Genomic DNA, 20,783 nt, shown 5'->3' on the forward strand with positions numbered 1-20,783 from the left:
GAGCGTGCAGAGACAAATTCACCTTGTCCTTCCCCTACCTAGCATGCGGTTTCAGCAGAGCCATCCTCGACGATGGAGCCAAGGGAGAAGAGAGAAGACGATGACGGCAGTACTGCTCACCAATCTGATCTGAGAGAGAGAAGTGAAGGATCTGCTCCCTAATCTGATCGGAAACAACTGAACGACGACGACAGGGTTCATCGGCGGACACCGAGGATCTGGGCCTTCTGCGTGAGGGAGGCGGAGAAAGAGAGAGAGTTTCTCGTGATCGTGGAAGAGCTGGTTTCGAGTTCGATGAGTCGCCCAATAACAGTCGAGGCCTCATCGCCGACCCGGAAAACACCTGGTCTGTTTCGGTCTTCATCGACACCTCCTCCGGCAACCCAGAAGCACTCGGTCGGCGCCTCCTCCAGTTGCCTCTGCTTCTGGAAATATTACGCAGTGCCGGAGTCGAGAGAGAGAGAGAGAGAGAGAGAGAGAGAGAGAGAGAGAGAGAGAGAGAGAGAGAGAGAGAGAGAGAGAGAGAGTTTGGGAAGGAGAGAGAGACTGAGAGGAGAAGGATGGGTTTTAATTTAATTAATAGGGGCTAAAATGTCAATAGATGTTAGATTGGGTGAATGAGGTTAAAAAACTCTTACTGGAGTAAGTGGACAATTTTTAATCTAAAATTGGGTAAGTGGTCACGGCCCCTAAAACTTAAATAGAGTGAGAGGAAATTCAATTTGTATCCATTCAATCCACGTGGCTTTACATATACTACATTTATTTATTTATTTTTGATGAGCAAAGAATCAATATATATCTATTCAAAACCAAGGGAATTACAGCAAACCATAAACTTAAAAGCCAGAAGGCTGAGAAAACAATATAACAGCCCAAGAGCCCAGAGCCACAAGACCAGCTACCAACAGAAAAGACCAGAAGAAGGAACATGAGCCCAAACCAGAGAGGCCTAATTAGAGCACCCAAACCCTCATCGTTGGAGAAGTTGCCGTTGAGAATGAAAGATTTACACATGGTATTTATGAGCAACAAAAACATATAATATTGATGACTAAATAGCCACAGTGTTTGTGTATGAATGAGATAATGCATGCGAAAATGCGAATCATATCCTCTATATATATTTTTCGATTGTGTTATTTTTCTATTTATCATTACAAGAGCCTAGATACAATACTGACATACCATGCAAGTGTAGAATAAGAATTATAGTAGAGACAAAAATAATGAGATGGAAGAGAATTGGAGTCGTGTGTAATTAGTGTACTGTAATTTCAGGTTTTAGATGAACTATATACTAAAAGAGTGATCACCAAATGAGATATTGGACAAAACTATAGGTTTGTTTGTTGTCAACTTCAACAGGAAATTAAGTGGCTATACGAGACTTTACTGCTATGAAGAAGTACCACTTTTCATATATCTGTATCTAGTTTTAAAAAATGAGAAGAACTAGGATCTTTAATTCAGTCAAGCAGCAGAAATCAATATTTGTAATCGGTTGTGTATAACTTCAATTAGTTTATAATTAAATAGTTCATTTGTTTTTATACGGTTATAAAAAGAAAATCTTTGTGCAAGTTAATTCTATTTTTACTAAAATTTCGGCCAAGGTTATTTTTGATGAAATGTAATCAAGACCTTATATATTTACAACCCTGAGTTTTAATATATGGTACTTGATCAGTCTTGATTGTCAAAGAAAATGAAAAACTCACGTCCAAATGTAACTTGCTAATACTTTGCAAGGGAATCGATCTGGTGGTCTGAAGGCAACCCTTGAGCCTTCAGCATATTCTTTGATCCGTAAATTCTCAACCAGAGAGAGGATTAATATGGAAATGGATGTTTCTCTTCTTTTGCAAGGAGACAAACACAATATGTAACTGGTGGATGCAAATGAATATGGATAGCGTGGCCAAAATATCATGCATCATCCATGTAAACTTTAGACCTCCCTTACTCACGGGCCTTGCACATATAAACCGCTCCCTCCATTTATAGCAATTCCAATCTTCTCCTTGGATTTTCAAAATCCAAACAATGGCAGTGTCGGCCGATCATTGCCGGATTTCCCTCTCCGCTGCCATCCAGTCACGCGGCGCAGAGGGGCTGGCGGGGAGGAATCCGAGGGGGCTTGTGAAGTTTTGCAATGGAGAAGTGATGGGGAAGAAGCTGCAGCTGAGTCAGGTTCAGCAAGGAGGTGGTAGCATGAAGAATAAGAGGAATGGACATGTTTGTATGTCTCTTACTGCCGCTGATGTAATTGGTGAGGTCAAGGTGAGCTTTCAAAAACTCACAACATAGACGAATACATGAAACATGCATGCATTGGCCTAAACAGAGTCTCATTTAGACAATCATAAGTAGTATTAAACAAAATGCATGTCGTAAGCTAATTGCTAATCATGAGTTCATGACTTTTGATATTTCTATTTGATTTTTGGTTGGGGACTAATTAAATTTTCCCCCCTTCGAGTATAATGTTTAACATTTGCACCTTTTTGTTTAAGAAGTTCGATTTTGTCTTGAGGTAAAATAGCTTATCTCGACTTTGTCTACAAAGAAAAAAAAAATTATCAAATTGTAGCACAAAACTAACAATTGGACTAAAATGTTACATTTTTTTACTTTAATGATGAAATTTGAAAATTTTAAGTAATGCGATGCAATGCGAAAAATACAATATGCTTTTAGATGCATAGGCCTAAATCTTCGATGACCTTTAAAATTATTTGAAATCTTATTAGGCTTATGTTTTGGACATAGGATGGCATGCAAATGCACATATTTGACATCATTAAGCAATTCACATCGGTCGAATTGGAGTCCGTGATTAAGAGAGCAAGACTCAACCTTCAGTCTTAGTAGTTAACTAGTTATGTATTTCAAATTTTTGTTCATAACTACTATATATAACAGTAATTAGACAAAACAAAAAAAGAAAAAAAACAACTTTAACTGTAGAAAGGACTGCACTCTCTACCACAACTTTTGTTACCAAGTGAAAATATGAACACACCCAATTAACGTCTGAAGTGGGAGATCAAAGGACCGTAACAAGTTTCTGCTTCATAATTAACCAACTGGCAATTGGTCTAGTGCAGTTAAGGGACATGGATGTAGAGAGGCGAAATCCAAAGACCGTCGTTGCAGTTATACTGGGAGGTGGAGCTGGTACTCGTCTTTTCCCACTCACCAAACGGCGAGCAAAGCCTGCTGTAAGCTCTCTCTTTCTTTCTACAAAGCTGCAACTTCCTTATTTTGTGTGATCATATACAAGTCCGTCAACACTTTCTGAGTGATTAATGTTACTAGTTATGCTACATTATGTTCTTCTTAGGTCCCAATAGGGGGAGCATACAGACTTATTGATGTGCCAATGAGCAACTGCATCAACAGTGGAATCAACAAAGTCTATATCCTCACTCAGTACAACTCAGCATCACTCAACAGGCACATTTCCCGCGCTTACAACTTTGGCAGCGGTACAACATTTGGCGATGGCTATGTAGAGGTATGTTAGCTTCAATGAATAAACTAATATTGTCTTAGCCAGCAAGTAGTTTTGACAAAATGTTACACGCACCCTTTGGCATGAAAGGTTCTAGCTGCTACTCAAACTCCAGGAGAGTCAGGTCAGAGATGGTTCCAGGGCACTGCAGATGCTGTTCGACAGTTCCATTGGCTTTTTGAGGTACTCAAACCCAACAATTCGTTTAATAAAATCCAAAAAAATTTCAGAACCTGAATTTTGTAGTATAGAGATTATACAAACTGTGGAAAACTAGCTATGAGCATAGAATGTGTGCAAGGCTTTCCTTTGGTTACAATTTCTGAAGGGAAATTGGTGTGATTCACTGCATCAGTGAATTCCCGAGTCTCCAAACACACTCCTGCATCACTCTATAGACAAATCCACCTTTTCCCTTCACAACCTTAACGTTGTTAGCTGTTTAGAATTGCATACCTGCAGGAGCATAGTCCAAAACACTCTTCCTGATTTCTTCTCTTGCACCACAATGCTCTTTTTAGTAATTTTTCCCTTCGAACCATCAAGCACATAGTTGATAACAAAACCATATAGTAGTTTCTTGATCCTGAATTGGTGTGCGGTTTGAGGAGATCACTTGGTGTTTCATTCACCGGAACAATTTCATCAGTTGGAATGGGCACTAAAAATCTGTACATCATGGCTGAAATAATGTTGCTGCTGCTTGTTGTGGCCACATAGGTTCCAATAAGTGTGGTCGGTTAGATTCACTGCAGTAGGCTTTTTTAGAGCTACACTTTCAGTGTCACAATCAATTTTTTATTTTATTTTCAATGAATGTGTACATCACAGTAACAAGAAGATTGCAGGAACTCCTTCACCATTAAAACTACGAGAAATGGATGCTGACCCTCTGGTTAATACCTACTCACTTTCCAAATAACACGATCGGATGTCTGGGTCCTCTTGAACCACCATCTTGTTTATTCTATCATTAGCAACTAGTTTATATTGGCTTGAGTTCATAAGTCCAAATCTTGTCCTTTGCTAAAGAACTTTGCATTTACAAACCAGAAAGTGAGTAGGATTAGAAAACTATACTTCAGAGGTCATTATTTTGTTCAAACAATCATATTAGTTAAGACCAGGGTATGCTGAGGGAGCATCCAGTTATATTGAGGAGCAAAAGTCATGGCATGCGTTAAACAAGAAATACAGTGAGGATGAAACTATTTATTCTTTACTTTGAAGTCATTATTAGCTCATGAACTTCTCACTTCCACACTGTGATAAATATATATCAATCACATATTCACAAGTGGTTGCATTTACACAGTGGGTTGAAACTGAACTAGTACTCTCACTCTGAGCTGTATATGATTAGACACACAAAAATCATCATTCCATAAACCGATAAAAATTCTAGCTCATTGTTATGCACATAGTTGTTTTTGGGAACTGAAGACTGTATCTTGAGTACAAGGATGGCCCTAAAAAACTGGTGGCATGATAACATACACCTGTCTTATTCATGCTGCAGGATGCAAGAAGTAGAGACATTGAGGATGTCCTGATTCTATCTGGAGATCACTTGTATCGAATGGACTACATGGACTACATTCAAGTAAACTACAGCATCTTAGCTTTGTTTAGCTAAATACATTCAGAACTCCAAGTCTCAAACATAACAAATTTATCTCACTCTACAGAATCACCGGGAAAGTGGTGCAGATATTACCATTTCTTGTTTGCCAATGGATGACCGGTATGCTATTAATCTCACCAGAACTAAGTTTCTCTTGAATTTGCCTAGTTTTTATTGACTTTAAATTTTCCTGGTAATATAAATTTGAAGATCAACATTTAAACTCTCTCTCTCTCTCTCCCTCCATGACAGTCGTGCCTCAGATTTTGGTCTGATGAAGATAGACAAGAAAGGAAAGGTCCTCTCGTTCAGTGAAAAGCCTAAAGGAGCTGACCTGAAGGCAATGGTAATAGTCATACACTCATACCTAATGCTATCACTAATAATTGACATTTTGAACTGGCAGAGGACTATAGTGACTTATATGCTCACACTACTGCAAACTCCAGGCAGTAGATACGACAGTTCTGGGACTTTCTGTGGATGAGGCAGTAAAGAAGCCATACATTGCTTCAATGGGAGTGTACGTCTTCAAGAAGGAGATACTTCTGAATCTTCTAAGGTGCTAATCATAAAGTTTACCTGGGTTAAAGAAACTCATATACATATGCACTTACACACACCCAATGTTAAAGATATTTGAAAATTGTGCTAACTATTTGAGCCAGATGGCGCTTCCCAACTGCAAATGACTTTGGATCAGAGATTATTCCAGCCTCAGCTAATGAATTTTTCATAAAGGTTTATATTGAATCTCTGTCTCATAATATTTATATGTGTTTTTTAAACTCAATATACATGCTATCAAGACATGCACATCTAATTCGAACTCACTAACCTTGCTATTGACTTTGCTATATATTTTGTGCAGGCTTATCTGTTTAATGATTACTGGGAAGACATCGGAACCATCAGATCCTTCTTCGAGGCAAACCTTGCCCTCACTCAGCATGTAAGTAGAAAGCAAGATGGTAAAGTAGCAAGTGCTTAAACAAAGTTACAATGGTGATCTTCTAACGTCGGGTGTATCATGATTCATTAATCATAATTTTGGATGAACTGGAACAGAATCTGATCCTATTTTCTTCGGTTCTTTCAGCCAAACAAGTTTAGTTTCTATGATGCAGCAAAGCCAATGTATACTTCAAGAAGAAACTTACCTCCATCAAAGATTGATGGTAGCAAGGTTAGTAGTTTTGAAGGACTCGTCTTTGATTTTCTCTTGAAGCTCCTCAACTAAGAAAGAAGTTGCATCAAAATGCATGATATCTATCCATGTGATGAGCTAAATCAGATAAGTTGTTCAAGCACAACAATGTCTCTCGAAAAAACCAAGAATATAGAGAAGGTACCTCTATGATGTATCAAGCAAGATAATTTTGTTTTGTAAAGTGCCTTGTTCTTGTGCAGATTGTTGACTCCATCATATCGCATGGAAGTTTCTTAACCAATTGCTTTATAGAGCACAGTGTTGTCGGTATCAGATCCCGGATAAACGCAAATGTTCACCTTAAGGTTTGCTCTCTACATTTTCTCATTATGTGTAGCTCAAGTTGGCAAGGTTGTTTTTGATTATCAAAATACATGCAGGACACCGTGATGCTTGGTGCTGATTACTACGAAACCGATTCAGAGGTGGTATCACTGTTAGCTGAAGGAAGAGTTCCCGTTGGAATAGGAGAGAACACAAAAATCAAGTACAAGCTGCTTAACACCTCCCTTTGTTTCTCACTAGTTACAATGCTCAAACTCTCTCTTCTCATAATTCATGAATCTTGATGTTATTTGCAGAGACTGCATTATTGACAAAAACGCTAGAATCGGGAAGAATGTTGTTATTGCAAACACCGAGGTACGGCCGAGTTACATTTCCTAAAACTTGAATGCGACTGCTGATCTTCCAGATCAGTTTTCTGTGCTTTACAACATTGATGTAGTTTATTCAATTCCTTTTAATTTCCATTTTCTGTTTATGTATGTAATTTCAGGGAGTACAAGAGGCTGACAGATCTTCGGAAGGGTTTTACATCCGCTCTGGTGTAACTGTTATATTGAAAAATTCAACTATCCAAGATGGACTTTCGATCTAAAACATCCCTCCATCCTTGGTTTTTGGGTATATCTGGATGGAACTAAAAGAGATGATGCAATATCCCGAACTAAAAGAGATGATGCAATATCCCGAAATAAACTACTCATGTAAGTAGAGCAAGACACTCCTATCATGCGAATGTGTATAAACCTTGTTGTACAAGAAATTCTGCCATTTTATTTATATACAATAATAACTCGTTCAATGATTCATCAAATCAAAGACTTGCGTCCAGTGATGACAATGTATTGAGCGCGTTGAGGATGCAAATACACCTTCAGCGGCTAAAGGTGTGACAACATTAATATCTCATGAAATATGAGGATTATGAAGAAAGACTGATTCACATGTCGCTTGACCCATTAAACGTTGATACGATTTAGATGCCATAACGCATTTCCATCTCTATCAAACTTGCAGGTCAAAAGCATTTGTGATTATATTTCCACAATTGTTCTTCCATTAGACCCCTCTCTGTCACTGTATAATCGTCCTCCCATAAGGAAAGTGACTCATTCTAGTCTCAAACACGATGTGTTAGGATATCAAAGCATATCAAAGCAAGATGGATTGAAACAGCTTCAATGAAAGGACAAGTTGTGTACAAAATTGAGATAACATTGATTCTATACAATTAGCTCTTCACAGTTAAACATCAGTTCATTTTCATATTTTTGCAAAACAAATCGCTCCTCTGACATTATAATGTTGGTTACAGTGCATTTCTTGTCTGAAAACGGTTTCCTACCTGTTCTCCCAGCTCGATGAAGATAATCAACAGCAGTTCTTGGTAGATCAAAGTTGTATATGTGAGTGGTGTCTGGTAGGTCAACCCCTCTAGCCGCTATATCTGTTGACACAAGGAGATAGCTGCTTCCTTGTCTCAGTTCCTAAATTAAATAGATAGATATGTCAGAAGAGTTCAACAATGAAAACATATTGATCCAAACAACAAGAGTACAGGGTCAAGAATTGGAAAGTTTGGATACTTTCAAAAGGTATCTCAGGGACTTGAAAACAGAAAGGCCTTCCTATTCAAGGCTTTCAGCACTCCATCTCAGTTTCTGTTCCCTTATATATGAAATTGCAAAGACGTAATTGCCCGTATGTCACAACCCAAAGCTCTAATGACAACTTTCAACATTTGTTTAAACTACTATCATCAGATTTTGGTTTTGAGAAGATGACATTAGCTTGATTATATCTCACAGTGATTCCTATGTATACTTGCAATGTATGTCATATGTCAAATATAATGTGTTTAGTCTTGAAGACTCCAGCATTACTTACTGATAGAGAAGCTGCACGTGAGTTGAAATTCATGTCTTCTTCCAAAAGGAGGATGTCTGAACATCCCTGATATGAAGCCTTCAAGAAATCAACTAATAGAGTTGGTGGTGGAGCATTTCCAGCCTTCTTTGACTTCTCGGACTGAACAAATAGATAAGAATTTATATTACTTAGATAGGAATCCATCTATATAGTTATAAGGAACATGAAACATCCAACTTAGAAAACATACTATAGATTGTAAGCTTTTATATACATGAATTGCCTAAATGACACCCTTCATTATATAACTACTTCTGGGTAAAGCATTGATCAGATGATGCTCGGCTTCAGCATAAAATTATAGGATTTCTTCAGCCTAAAAAATCAAAACAGAGACAAGGATATGTAGCCCAAACCTGCTCCCCGACAAAAATAATGCCAGACTGCAGTGCATCGGACTTCAATAAGGACAACAAGGTTTCATGCCTTCTGTTTTTACCACTTATCTGTTAAGACATGACAGATTTTTGCAGATCCTAAATCAGGTTAGTAAGAACATAAAATGACAGAAAAACCAGATAGCAGAATGAAGTTGGTTACAAGGATTGAAGAATTTTCATACCACAAATCTATGGTGTAAACATAATGGCATGGGCTGAACCGGATTGACATGGATATGAATTGCATCATTCTGCACAGTGTATACACACCATTATGCATGTACAGAAAAACATAGAGACAGCAGAGTATCCAAATAAAGGTGTAAAGTGGAAACAAGAACTATAGCAGCAAACCTTGGTCCATTTCTGTTGTATACAATCATGTAAAAATCGCCTATGCTGTGGAATGGAAGCACTGGCAAAAACAGTCTGACGGCTATTGATTGACGAATATGATGTCAAAAGCTTCCGAAGAGAACTGACTTGTTTTGAACCAAACATGAAATCAACCTAACCAAACAGTGCATATGAAACATTAATATATCACACAACTCATAGAATGTCCCATCTGCCCTAATAGTGTTGAAACTTTAAAATGTATGCCACAAAAATAGCTGACAGGATAACTAAATACAACATTGTCTTCCAATATACCTCATCGATCACCAGCACTCGCATAGATTCAAGCTTAATGATATGCTTCTCTAGCATTTGGCACAAACTCCCTATCGTAGCCACCACTATTGTAGGGGGCTCTGCCTGAGACAATATAATCACCTCACATAAATTAAAAAATCTCTACAAGACATGCGAAAAAGATCAAAGAAGACTAAACTCACTGCTGACATGCAAATTCAATAAAAACACAAACTAAAATGCAGCACCTTCAACCAACTCTTGTGCCTTGTCAACATTCCTCCATCCAAAAGAGCCATAACAGTACATGCTTTCTGCTCCAATTCACCCTCCTTCGGCTTCGCGGCCAACATTCTAGCAACCCTTGTAACCTAACTCATCAATCCACACACACAGTCATTTCCTTTGAACCACATCATACGAGATCACCATACAAATGATACAATACAAACACAACCATTGTAACCAAGTCTCAAGTTTCTTACTTGCATGCCAAGTTCCCTAGTGGGCACTACAATGAGGGCTTGCACAGCCGATCTCTGAGTCTTCACCACAGCAAATATCAAAAGCAGATACGTCAGCGTCTTCCCAGAACCTGTCTACACAAATCACCAAAAACCCACAACCCAAGATTCAAACTTTTATCTTTCCAAAACAACCCCGGACCCATCAAAGTAATTACGAATTTAGACCTGGGCGTGAAGTATGCAGTCCCGCCCGGAAAACAGAGTGGGCAGAGCCTGCCGCTGCACCGGCGTCGGCGCCACGTATCCCAATTCCTCCATTCTGCACAGTATGTGGTCCGGAACATGGGGCTCGCAAATTCGCCGGAGAGTGACGTCATCGATATCGGAGTCGGATTCAGTGGTGATCGGAGAAGAGCTCAGAACCGCCGGTAAAGGACTAAAATTTGATACAGAGGAATTGAATGAGAAGATTCTAGGGTTAGGGTTTAGGGATTGGAAGCTCAAATGGGCATGGCGGGAATTTGAAGTATGAATTGGGGGTGATAGAGGGAGAAGCTGGGTAGGTGATAGTGTAGCCATTGAAGCAGGGTCTGAGGATACGAAGTGTGTGCTGGACTGTAGAGGATTAGAGATGGGAGTCAGCGTCTAGAAGCGGCGGCAAAAGCCAACGGTGTCGTATTGGGTGTACGTTTTAATTTGTTTTTGGTTGGAGATGAGTTAAGAGGGTCACGTAGATAGACACGTCGGTTGGGAGTGCGGTTGGAGTTGGTGGACGGTCAATACAATGAGGCCACAATGAGACATGTCCTAATTTAAGCTCTAAAATCTACCATCATTGTACCTCTTTCCTTATGGCCCTTCACATTTTGTTCCATTTCTTCTAAAGGGCTTACTCATTTCAAGAATCTCGTTCTACCGCTCGGAAATTCAGGTTTAGTATTTTCATCTAGAGGCGCTATTTACTCCGGGAACATCTCTATCAATGTCGTGTCATTGTTTTTCCCTCTTCATATAAGTTTGGATAAAGTATTGAAAATCACTCTTAAATTTAATAATTGAATGGTTAATGGAAATTTTCAAATCGCTTCAATTACGAATCATACTTAAGAACAAATATATCAATTAATAATTACATGTGTATGATTTTATTCTCTAGTCTCTTTTCGTAATCTACCTATATCTTTTTCTCCAAACTTAATAATTGTACTAATTTGTGCAATGTTTACGTGGATATGTAAGAGATTACATGCTTTGTTCTTTAAATATTTGACTTCCATATTAGTAGCAACACTACTCATATGAACTGTCATTTTGTAACAAATAATCAAAACTATGACCTATTTTATCAAATTTATTATTTTCTAATCATTTGACACACAATATTTCTTTAAGACTTGTGGTTTTAAAATAGATTGCAGTTTTCTTGCATTTCGTAAAAGGGAAAAAAAAAAAAAAGAGAAAAGAAGAAGTGCGTACTAGAGAGCAATAACCCAAAACTGAAAGGAGGAAATAATAAAAAGACTAGAGAACAAATCAGGGTTTGATTTGCACCAAATCGAGTTTTGATTCCATCAAATCAAAAAACGTGTGAATCGGTTTAGGTGGCAGAGTTTTCTGAGCTCAAACATCTTTCTCTACCCCTTAAAATTCTTTACTTTGACCCTGTGTACTCTCTCATTCCCTCATTCGACACTTTTGTAGGGTTCTTTTCTTCTTCTTCTTCTAATTATTAATCTCCATCGTCTCCTCCCACCATAAAGTCACTACCTTTACCTTTTCCCTCTGCCATCCCTCCAATCCCCACATTGTTCACTCCAAAATGGCATCTTTCGCTCCTTCCTCTTCTTCTTCTTCTGATAACCCAATACCCATCTGGACTCCATCCTCCTCTGTATCTGCTTTTCCCGACGAGCCGTATGAAGACTCCTGCAGTATCTGCCTCGAGCCTTTCTGCTCCGATGACCCAGCCACCGTAAGATCACTGCACAGCTCTAAAAAAAGTTTGTTTCTTTTGGTTGATTTGGTGTTTTTGGCACTACCCAAGTGACAGTATCACTGGGTCTCTGTTTCGAAATGCTGTTCGTAAAGATTGATTCTAGTTTTGAATGTACTTTTGGAATCTGTAATTGCTGGTTTTTATACGGGATATGAATTGTGATCCACTGTGGTTTTGGTTTTTGGTGATAGAGCAGTGTGTGTAGTTTTCTGTTTGATTGAATTTCGATATGTTGTATTATTGTAGCATGGAAATAATGTATAATACATCTATATTAAGCTATTCGTTGGTTCAGATGTTAAGTTCCATTGGTTGATTTTGTAACTATCGTATAGCATGTGAAGTTCTGTCAAGCATAGTCTGTTTCTTGGTGATATGAGGATTTGGGGTGATGATGTGATCAGTTGAAAGTTATTTGGTAATTGTTAGTTTAGATATTAAATGAGTGTTGACTCCTAGAATTTCGTTCTTGTTTCAGATTACCAGCTGCAAACATGACTATCATCTCCACTGTATATTAGAATGGTAAACCCAATTTAGTTTACGGATCAAATATCTCTTATTTATCTGTTACCCATAGATGCAAATTGCTGTGTTTTATGAATGGTTTTTTCTCATTGAACTTGATTTTTCTTCAGGTCACAAAGAAGTAAAGAATGCCCAATTTGTTGGCAGTTACTTGTCTTGAAGGATCCGGCTAGGTATGTTACTTTCTCAAGTTCTGGAATATGCTACTTCTCTTTAATTTCTCTATGCTAATCTTATTTGTCAATTAACTGTTTTGTTTAGCCAAGGGCTTCTAGATGTTGTACAGAATGAGAAGCGCTCAAGGGCAAGAAACATATCTTCCATTGCCCCCCCAACTTTTCATAATTCCTCTGAGGACTTTGACTTTGAACATGTGAGATTCTAATGATTTTAGAAACTTGTTATACTTGAAATATTTGGTTGTTGAGAATGGATTTTTATTAATGGGAAAATTGCATTTTTAGGATTCGTTCTCAGATGACTCCGATTTGGACGAGCGTATTATGCAGCATCTTGCTGCTGCGTCTAGCAGGGCTCGTTATGTACGCAGAAGGGAAAGACAGAGATATTCTGGACTGGGCCCTTCCAATGGTTTTAATTTTTCCCCTCGTGAAAATGTTTCTGGTATGGAGCAAGCACACCCAACTTCTCCTGTAGAACGTCCAAGTTTCACCTATGGGTCACCAGGAGGTGATTCACCAACTTCTCCAAGACCACCTGTTGTTCAACCTCCACCATCTTTTATCTGCAGCACTGCTGCCAACAATGATCCTTTCAAACCAAGGTATGCACCTAGGGCCAGAAGTATTTTCCAAATGTGGCCAGGCATGAAATTATTATTCAGTTTTCTTAGCATGAACTCTAGAACCTGAGAAAATATTCCATGAAGCTCATGAATGAAAATTAATGCTCCCAGCCACTGTATTGTATTGATTCACTTAGAATACAGTTTGCACTGAAATATTAAGGCCGGAGAAAGTATTTATATCATATATAAATGAATCATGAACTAAACTTGGTTATTCAATTTTTCTTATTGTCTACACATCCTTTTCTGTGTCTTACCACTTCTTTGGTCAATGCAGAGTTCTCTTTGGCCAGCCAACACCTAATGGACCACAAAGACAAAGCCCATCTGAGATGCTCAATTTTCCCGAGTCAATCAAATCAAAGCTGTCTGCTGCTTCAGCCAGGTACAAATGTTTCTGTCACGCTCCTCATTTAAGATAATATTTACTCTTTACGGAAAAAAAAAAAAACTGCTATTGTTTGTTTTATACTCATGTGCACAATTTTCATGTTGTCAAAGATACAAAGAGTCCATCTCCAAAGGCACCCGAGGGTTGAAGGAAAAGCTGCTTGCTCGTAACAACTCAGTCAAGGAGATGAGCAAAGGAGTTCAACGTGAGATGACTGCAGGAATTGCTGGTGTTGCACGAATGTTCGAGCGCCTAGACCTTACCTCAAAGAAACCTGGTGCCCCTACTCCAGTTTCTGGTCGTAGTGGGGGTACTTCAAACTTCTCCGTCAAGGGAAAAGCTGTGCTAGAGAATGTTATTGTTCAGTCGTGTAATAAAAGTAGTGGAAGAATTGCTGATGAAAGTTCAGAAGCACCCTCTCAGATCATCAGGCTGACTTGAAGTTTCTGTCCAGGTCCTAAATATTTACTTTGGAAACGTTTTCCTAATGATTTATTATTACTTGGTAATATTAATGTTTACAGTCCCAACACTAACTTATATCTGTTTTTCTTTTGCAGAGTGGCCAATGTTGCTACAGGGTTTGGATTTAGCTCATCGAAGAATAATTGTTTGTGTTTTACTTCTCAAGCACAAGGCATATCAGCAAGTGACGTTATGGTTAAAGCCAAGATGCTGGTTGGTTTTGCGTCCTGCATTGCCTATTTATGCAAAACAAAAGAACCCTTAGTTATTCCATGTGGATGAGTTATGTGCCCTGTCCAGCACTTATTTTGCTTAGTTGCTTAGGTTATGTATTCTGGGGAATTCCTTATATATACCAGTTGCAAATGGATACCAGGGAATTCCTTATGTATACCAGTTGCCTTGACTGGTTAACTTGTTTTATAATATAGTCTTATTTTGCTTCATTGTTTAAATTGGTTTTGTGCCGAGTACCTACGTGATAAAAATTAAAAAAGTAAAGAAAAGATAAGGAGAGCAACTAAATTAGTTTTTACGATCCTACAGCGACTTACCTGTGAGTGCTGGGCAGGGCGATTGACTCTCAATCCCATTCCAAGTTGATATCAGCCGGCTAATGAACTCAATCCCCTGATGGTGTGCATATCTCATTCCTGGCGTTAGAGATGTGATGAGTTCAAGTCACATTTTTCAGGGCTGCAAGTTTTCCATGGAAGTTTTGGAACTTCTCCATTTGCAATGAGGGGTCTTCAGTTTCTCATCCAGTTCGCTCTCTCAGCATTTGTGAAGCCCCTCCAGGATGGACTTTGCATGGCGTTGCAAGCACTTGAAAAGCCGCTGCTTCGCATGCTAATCCTCAGGCATGTATTAGCCACGCCAGGCGTCGATTATGACATCGCAGTCATTACTCTCGTTGATGACAAAATTTATCTAAATCAAAACATTTTAGTAGCACATGACAGATGAAACATCACTTATACGAGACACGCCTGAAACCTGTACTACCTACCTAATTCCAGGAATATCACCAGTGTACATCATGGCCTTTATGTCCAAATCCGGCAATCAACACCTTGTGATTCTCTTCGATGTAGTTTAATTACCAACCATCATTTGGCACAGAGGCAGCAATCTTCTTCCCATTCTCAATAAGCTGCATGCACATTTTCTAATAGGACAGTTGGACCGCTTAGCCTCAATACCAATTTTCTCAATATCTATGAATTCTACTCAGCTTGCTAGCCACTCCTATTTTCCCCATGATGACAGAACACAAAGAGCTAGTGTCAACCAATTACAGCAACAGAGACCAGCTTAGGCAATGGTGGTTTGACAGTATTCCACTTCCTTGCTCTTCAAAATCAGCTTCACCAGCCTCGCAGTGCAACTTGCATTGCTTCTCCTCCTTGCAATTCCAGCATTAATAACTATGCCAGTAAAGGTTACAGATCCAGCTATGCTATATACGCACTTTCAATGTCCAGTAACAAATATGTACCTTCAAATTGTTTAGACTAACTAAATAAAGAATTTCAATATAAAAATACAATGGGACAGTTTATATGAAAGTTTCTGGACAGTACAATTGGTACCTGCAAAGCCGAGGAGACTGGAATATATCCCATATATTCCCATTGCATATGTATATGTATGTGTGTGTCTGTTTGATTTCAACTTCTTTACTGAAGACTTCCGAAATGCACAAATGCATATGTTACAGTACAAATTCATATGCAACAGTTTAGACAAAGTCTTCTTATATGATTAGAGTTCAATTGGAGCTGGCATGGAAAACTAAATTCAATGATGAACAGATGGGATTTATATCCCCGAGTCACACCGACAACTAAACAGGACAAATCCAAACTACAAAAATGGAGTAAAACAAACTGAATTCAAACTCTAAAGATCATTCTTTTTGAAAAAAAAAAAAAAAAAATTATCTTCGATCTACATAGAGGACGGTACTTGTACAGTCTGAACAATTAAATGAAACTACCCCTTTATTCTCATACTTAACTTCAACCTCACAAGTGTTTGAACTCTTGTGATACTTCAAAATTTTCCTCTGGAACTTCTCTTCTGTGATATGACGAGTCTTAAAAAGAAGAGCACCACAGGTGAATATATTCACATTCCTCAGAACTTGACCATACTTTAACAAATACTTTACCACACCTAACTGATCATCATGTCCCGTGATGTGAGTAATGGAAACAGTCTTAAGGTGGGACACCACACAAATAGGCACAATCTCTGGTGGCTTGAAGGGCTCGTATCCTTCGACATATTCTTCACTATACCATGAGCGGACATCAATATCTAAGACAAGATCTTCAAGCTTAGGTGATCGCTTGAGCAACTCCATTACATATTCCAAATAAGAGCACCCAAAAAGAATGAGCTTCAATTGCTTCAAATTACAGAAATTAGGCAGTGAACATGCCACATAATTAGGACCTGATATATACAAATATCCAACACTGGGAACTCCTGCAAGTAAAGCAGTTGCACGGTTCAAAAGCTCTGGACTCAAATTTTTTTCGAAATTTGTGAGTTCTATGTTGGCTTTGACGAGGGGTTTTGCATTCCGCAAGACATACCTTGTCAAATCAGTGCCATAGACAAAAAGGTTTTCAAGCTTTGGGGCATTGATAGAAATCCCTTTAAACTTTCTTTCATCACCATTTACAAGAATTCTAGTCCTTAAAGTTTTCAATTCAGGTGCAGAGATCCAGATTTTGACATCTTTTTCCATAAGATGGGCATCGATAGACAACTCTTCAAGTACAGGGCAGTTACAAAAAAGTTCTCCCATCGAGGAATGATCTCCATATTGTGCAGTAACTTTGGCGAACTTGAGGCTTGGAAAGTAACCGGGTTTAGTAGGAGGATAGTTGATACAATTTGAATGTACCTTCAAAATCTCCAGAGTTTTGCACAAGAAAACTCTTGGAGGCAGATTCAACTCTGTCTTCTCTCTCCACTGATAAGGGCAAATAGAAAGATCAAGTTCACAGACCTCGTGCCTCATGGCAGTGCATATCCAGTCACGAATGCGAGAAACATCTTCCTCTTGAATCTGAATGTGGCGTTCAATATGAAGACGAAACTTTCTGATTGTCGACGAGTTGTGTAACGAGAGTGCACCATCAACAAACTTTGGCAAATTTATCAAAACTATTCCGAGTTCGATGACCGTGTTCTTCGGAATAATCTTGTTGGTCCAAGTCTAGGGTGGGGACGAAGGTCCATAAGTTGTTCCATCTTTTAGACAAAACCGTGGTTCGGACAGAATAGACCGTCGGAATATAGGATAGTATATGAACAAGAATATCGTCCGGTAATTGGCTGATCCTATCTTCAGCTCCGTCTGGACGTTTTGATTTCGAATCCATCGCCTCTCGCAGCGTTTAGTTTTTGCTACATGCGATCGAGGCGATTCTTATAGAGTTGTGGCGGAAGGTTTCCTACTTTCCTATTAACATTTGGAACTAATGAAATTAAAGCACCCCATCGGCCCAATATGTTCTTATCACCGAAATAGCTAACAGCCCAATCAAATGAAGCAATTTTTTGAACCAACATAATAGACATCCCATTTTAACATTTTGAATCACTATTTTACCTAACTTGACAACCTTAAAAAAAAATAAAAAAAAAATAAAAAAAAAATTGCAGCCTCCACCTCCAATCTGATCTGCTTGACGAAAATGAAGGCCACGAGGAGGCCTGCGATCTATATAGATTTATGAACATGAATTCGGTTTTAACATATTATTTTGATCAAACGAAAAAATGAACAATTGATGTTAAAAAAACAAAAAAAAACAAAAGTAAATACAAAAAACTAAAAAAAAAAAAATCTCTTACCGGATGACTAGTTGTTGTACATTTTTAAGGGGTCGTGACCACTTACCCAATTTCAGCATAAACATTGCCCACTTACTCCACTAAGAGTTTTTTAATCCCATTTACCAAATCTAACATCTAGTGACAGTTTTGCCCCCTATTATTTAACTCTATCCTGTCATACTCTCTCTCTCTCTCTCTGTGCCATGGCTGCTCCGGCGACCCACCTCTGGCTTCGGACCACCACGTCCATCAAGTCTCCACCTCCATCAGAGATGATTTCAATCGTCATGGGTCCCCCAAGCCAGCCCCAAGATCGGAGCACTGCATTCGGATTCAAACTCAACCTCTGAGCGCCGCCGTCACCCGAACCAGACTCTCTCTCTCTCTCTCTGCCATGGCTGCTCCGGCGCCCTACTTTCGGGTTCTGGCCAACACCTCGATCGATCCACCTTCAGCGTCGCCATCACCCAAACCACAGATCCACCGATCCAAAGCCCACTGCCACAACTCAGCCCCAACGCCGATCCGAATCCGATCCCAGCCCGATTCGACTCTGCTCCCCTTACACAACCACCTCCCGACTGCTCCTGCATCGGCATCACACTCCGTGGGTGCCCAGAGAAATTTTTTTTTTTTTGGTATATTGTGATTTTGTTTTTATTTTTTATTTTTGGTATACTGTGAGCTCCGAGAAGGGGGAAGGAAAAAAAAAATAAAAGTAACGTGTACAATTAACATATAAATTGATCATGTGCACAATTTTCATGTTGTCAAAGATACAAAGAGTCCATCTCCAAAGGCACCCGAGGGTTGAAGGAAAAGCTACTTGCTCGTAACAACTCAGTCAAGGAGATGAGCATAGGAGTTCAACGTGAAATGACTGCAGGAATTGCTGGTGTTGCACGAATGTTCGAGCGCCTAGACCTTACCTCAAAGAAACCTGGTGCCCCTACTCCAGTTTCTGGTCGTAGTGGGGGTACTTCAAACTTCTCCGTCAAGGGAAAAGCTGTGCTAGAGAATGTTATTGTTCAGTCGTGTAATAAAAGTAGTGGAAGAATTGCTGATGAAAGTTCAGAAGCACCCTCTCAGATCATCAGGCTGACTTGAAGTTTCTGTCCAGGTCCTAAATATTTACTTTGGAAACGTTTTCCTAATGATTTATTATTACTTGGTAATATTAATGTTTACAGTCCCAACACTAACTTATATCTGTTTTTCTTTTGCAGAGTGGCCAATGTTGCTACAGGGTTTGGATTTAGCTCATCGAAGAATAATTGTTTGTGTTTTACTTCTCAAGCACAAGGCATATCAGCAAGTGACGTTATGGTTAAAGCCAAGCTGCTGGTTGGTTTTGCGTCCTGCATTGCCTATTTATGCAAAACAAAAGAACCCTTAGTTATTCCATGTGGATGAGTTATGTGCCCTGTCCAGCACTTATTTTGCTTAGTTGCGTAGGTTATGTATTCTGGGGAATTCCTTATATATACCAGTTGCAAATGGATTCCAGGGAATTCCTTATGTATACCAGTTGCCTTGACTGGTTAACTCGTTTTATAATATAGTCTTATTTTGCTTCATTGTTTACATTGGTTTTGTGCCAAGTATATACCCACGTGATAAAAAAGCAAAGAAAAGATAAGGAGAGCTACTAAATTAGTTTTTACGATCCTACAGCGACTTACCTGTGGGTGCAGGGCAGGGCGATTGACTCTCAATCCCATTCCAAGTTGATATCAGCCGGCTAATGAATTCAATCCCCTGATGGTGTGCATATCTCATTCCTGGCGTTAGAGATGTGATGAGTTCAAGTCACATTTTTCAGGGCTGCAAGTTTTCCATGGAAGTTTTGGAACTTCTCCATTTGCAATGAGGGGTCTTCAGTTTCTCATCCAGTTCGCTCTCTCAGCATTTGTGAAGCCCCTCCAGGATGAACTTTGCATGGCGTTGCAAGCACTTGAAAAGCCGCTGCTTCGCATGCTAATCCTCGGGCATTTATTAGCCACACACATAGGACCACCTCGATACACTCAAGTTACCTGTTGCCAGGCCTCTATTATGACATCGAAGTCATTACTCTCGTTGATGACAAAATTTATCTAAATCAAAACATTTTAGTAGCACATGACTGATGAAACATCACTTATACGAGCTACGCCTGAAACCTGCACTACCTACCTAATTCCAGGAATATCACCAGTGTACATCATGGTCTTTATGTCCAAATCCGGCAATCAACACCATGTGATTCTCTTCGATGTAGTTTAACCAACCATCATTTGGCACAGAGGCAGCAATCTTCTTCCCATTCTCAATAAGCTGCATGCACATTTTCTAATAGGACAGTTGGACCGCTTAGCCTCAATACCAATTTTCTCAATATCTACGAATTCTACTCAGCTTGCTAGCCACTCCTATTTTCCCCATGATGACAGAACACAAAGAGCTAGTCTCAACCAATTACAGCAACAGAGACCAGCTTAGGCAATGGTGGTTTGACAGTATTCCACTTCCTTCTCTTCAAAATCCGCTTCACCAGCCTCGCAGTGCACCTTGCATTGCTTCTCCTCCTTGCAATTCCAGCATTAATAACTATGCCAGTAAAGGTTACAGATCCAGCAATGATATATATGCACTTTCAATGTCCAGTAACAAATATGTACCTTCAAATTGTTTAGACGAACTAAATAAAGAA

General features: G+C 39.1%; 3 protein-coding genes across 9 annotated transcripts; 2 read left to right on the forward strand and 1 right to left on the reverse strand.

Annotated features, from left to right (window-relative positions):
- Nucleotides 1-1,942: 1,942 nt before the first annotated feature.
- Nucleotides 1,943-7,467, forward strand: LOC112200222 (glucose-1-phosphate adenylyltransferase large subunit 3, chloroplastic/amyloplastic). Its single transcript, XM_024341246.2, has 15 exons — nucleotides 1,943-2,283; nucleotides 3,111-3,224; nucleotides 3,347-3,520; nucleotides 3,608-3,700; nucleotides 5,037-5,120; nucleotides 5,206-5,261; nucleotides 5,394-5,487; nucleotides 5,591-5,703; nucleotides 5,810-5,882; nucleotides 6,013-6,093; nucleotides 6,241-6,327; nucleotides 6,552-6,656; nucleotides 6,732-6,838; nucleotides 6,933-6,993; nucleotides 7,130-7,467. Exons 1-15 carry the CDS (start codon nucleotides 2,047-2,049, stop codon nucleotides 7,229-7,231), a joined length of 1,581 nt encoding a protein of 526 aa, XP_024197014.1. The 5' UTR covers nucleotides 1,943-2,046; the 3' UTR covers nucleotides 7,232-7,467.
- A 332-nt stretch (nucleotides 7,468-7,799) lies between these two features.
- LOC112200223 (DEAD-box ATP-dependent RNA helicase 58, chloroplastic) lies at nucleotides 7,800-10,812 on the reverse strand. Of its 4 annotated transcripts, none has more exons than XM_040518959.1 (9): nucleotides 10,274-10,812; nucleotides 10,067-10,126; nucleotides 9,830-9,952; nucleotides 9,600-9,704; nucleotides 9,300-9,455; nucleotides 9,128-9,196; nucleotides 8,922-9,011; nucleotides 8,524-8,664; nucleotides 7,800-8,123 (listed from the first exon to the last, which is right to left on the reverse strand). In XM_040518959.1, the coding sequence occupies exons 1-9, from the start codon at nucleotides 10,625-10,627 to the stop codon at nucleotides 7,860-7,862; spliced, it is 1,362 nt and encodes a 453-aa protein (XP_040374893.1). In that variant the 5' UTR covers nucleotides 10,628-10,812; the 3' UTR covers nucleotides 7,800-7,859. The 4 variants fall into 4 exon arrangements, with proteins under 4 accessions (XP_040374893.1, XP_024197015.1, XP_024197016.1 ...); XM_024341247.2 differs by having other exon boundaries at nucleotides 10,067-10,180; nucleotides 10,274-10,811; XM_024341248.2 differs by having other exon boundaries at nucleotides 10,067-10,176; nucleotides 10,274-10,409.
- An 844-nt stretch (nucleotides 10,813-11,656) lies between these two features.
- LOC112200686 (E3 ubiquitin-protein ligase RHF1A) lies at nucleotides 11,657-19,675 on the forward strand. Of its 4 annotated transcripts, none has more exons than XM_040519275.1 (8): nucleotides 11,657-12,020; nucleotides 12,523-12,569; nucleotides 12,683-12,745; nucleotides 12,834-12,945; nucleotides 13,037-13,356; nucleotides 13,658-13,765; nucleotides 18,868-19,211; nucleotides 19,338-19,675. In XM_040519275.1, the coding sequence occupies exons 1-7, from the start codon at nucleotides 11,868-11,870 to the stop codon at nucleotides 19,196-19,198; spliced, it is 1,134 nt and encodes a 377-aa protein (XP_040375209.1). In that variant the 5' UTR covers nucleotides 11,657-11,867; the 3' UTR covers nucleotides 19,199-19,211; nucleotides 19,338-19,675. The 4 variants fall into 4 exon arrangements, with proteins under 4 accessions (XP_040375209.1, XP_040375208.1, XP_024197464.1 ...); XM_040519274.1 differs by having other exon boundaries at nucleotides 11,658-12,020; nucleotides 19,318-19,675; XM_024341696.2 differs by lacking the exons at nucleotides 18,868-19,211; nucleotides 19,338-19,675 and adding exons at nucleotides 13,882-14,225; nucleotides 14,352-14,682 and having other exon boundaries at nucleotides 11,666-12,020.
- The last annotated feature ends 1,108 nt before the right edge of the window (nucleotides 19,676-20,783 follow it).

This window comes from Rosa chinensis, chromosome 4 (genome assembly GCF_002994745.2).
Source record: "Rosa chinensis cultivar Old Blush chromosome 4, RchiOBHm-V2, whole genome shotgun sequence".
Taxonomy (NCBI): Eukaryota; Viridiplantae; Streptophyta; class Magnoliopsida; order Rosales; family Rosaceae; genus Rosa; species Rosa chinensis.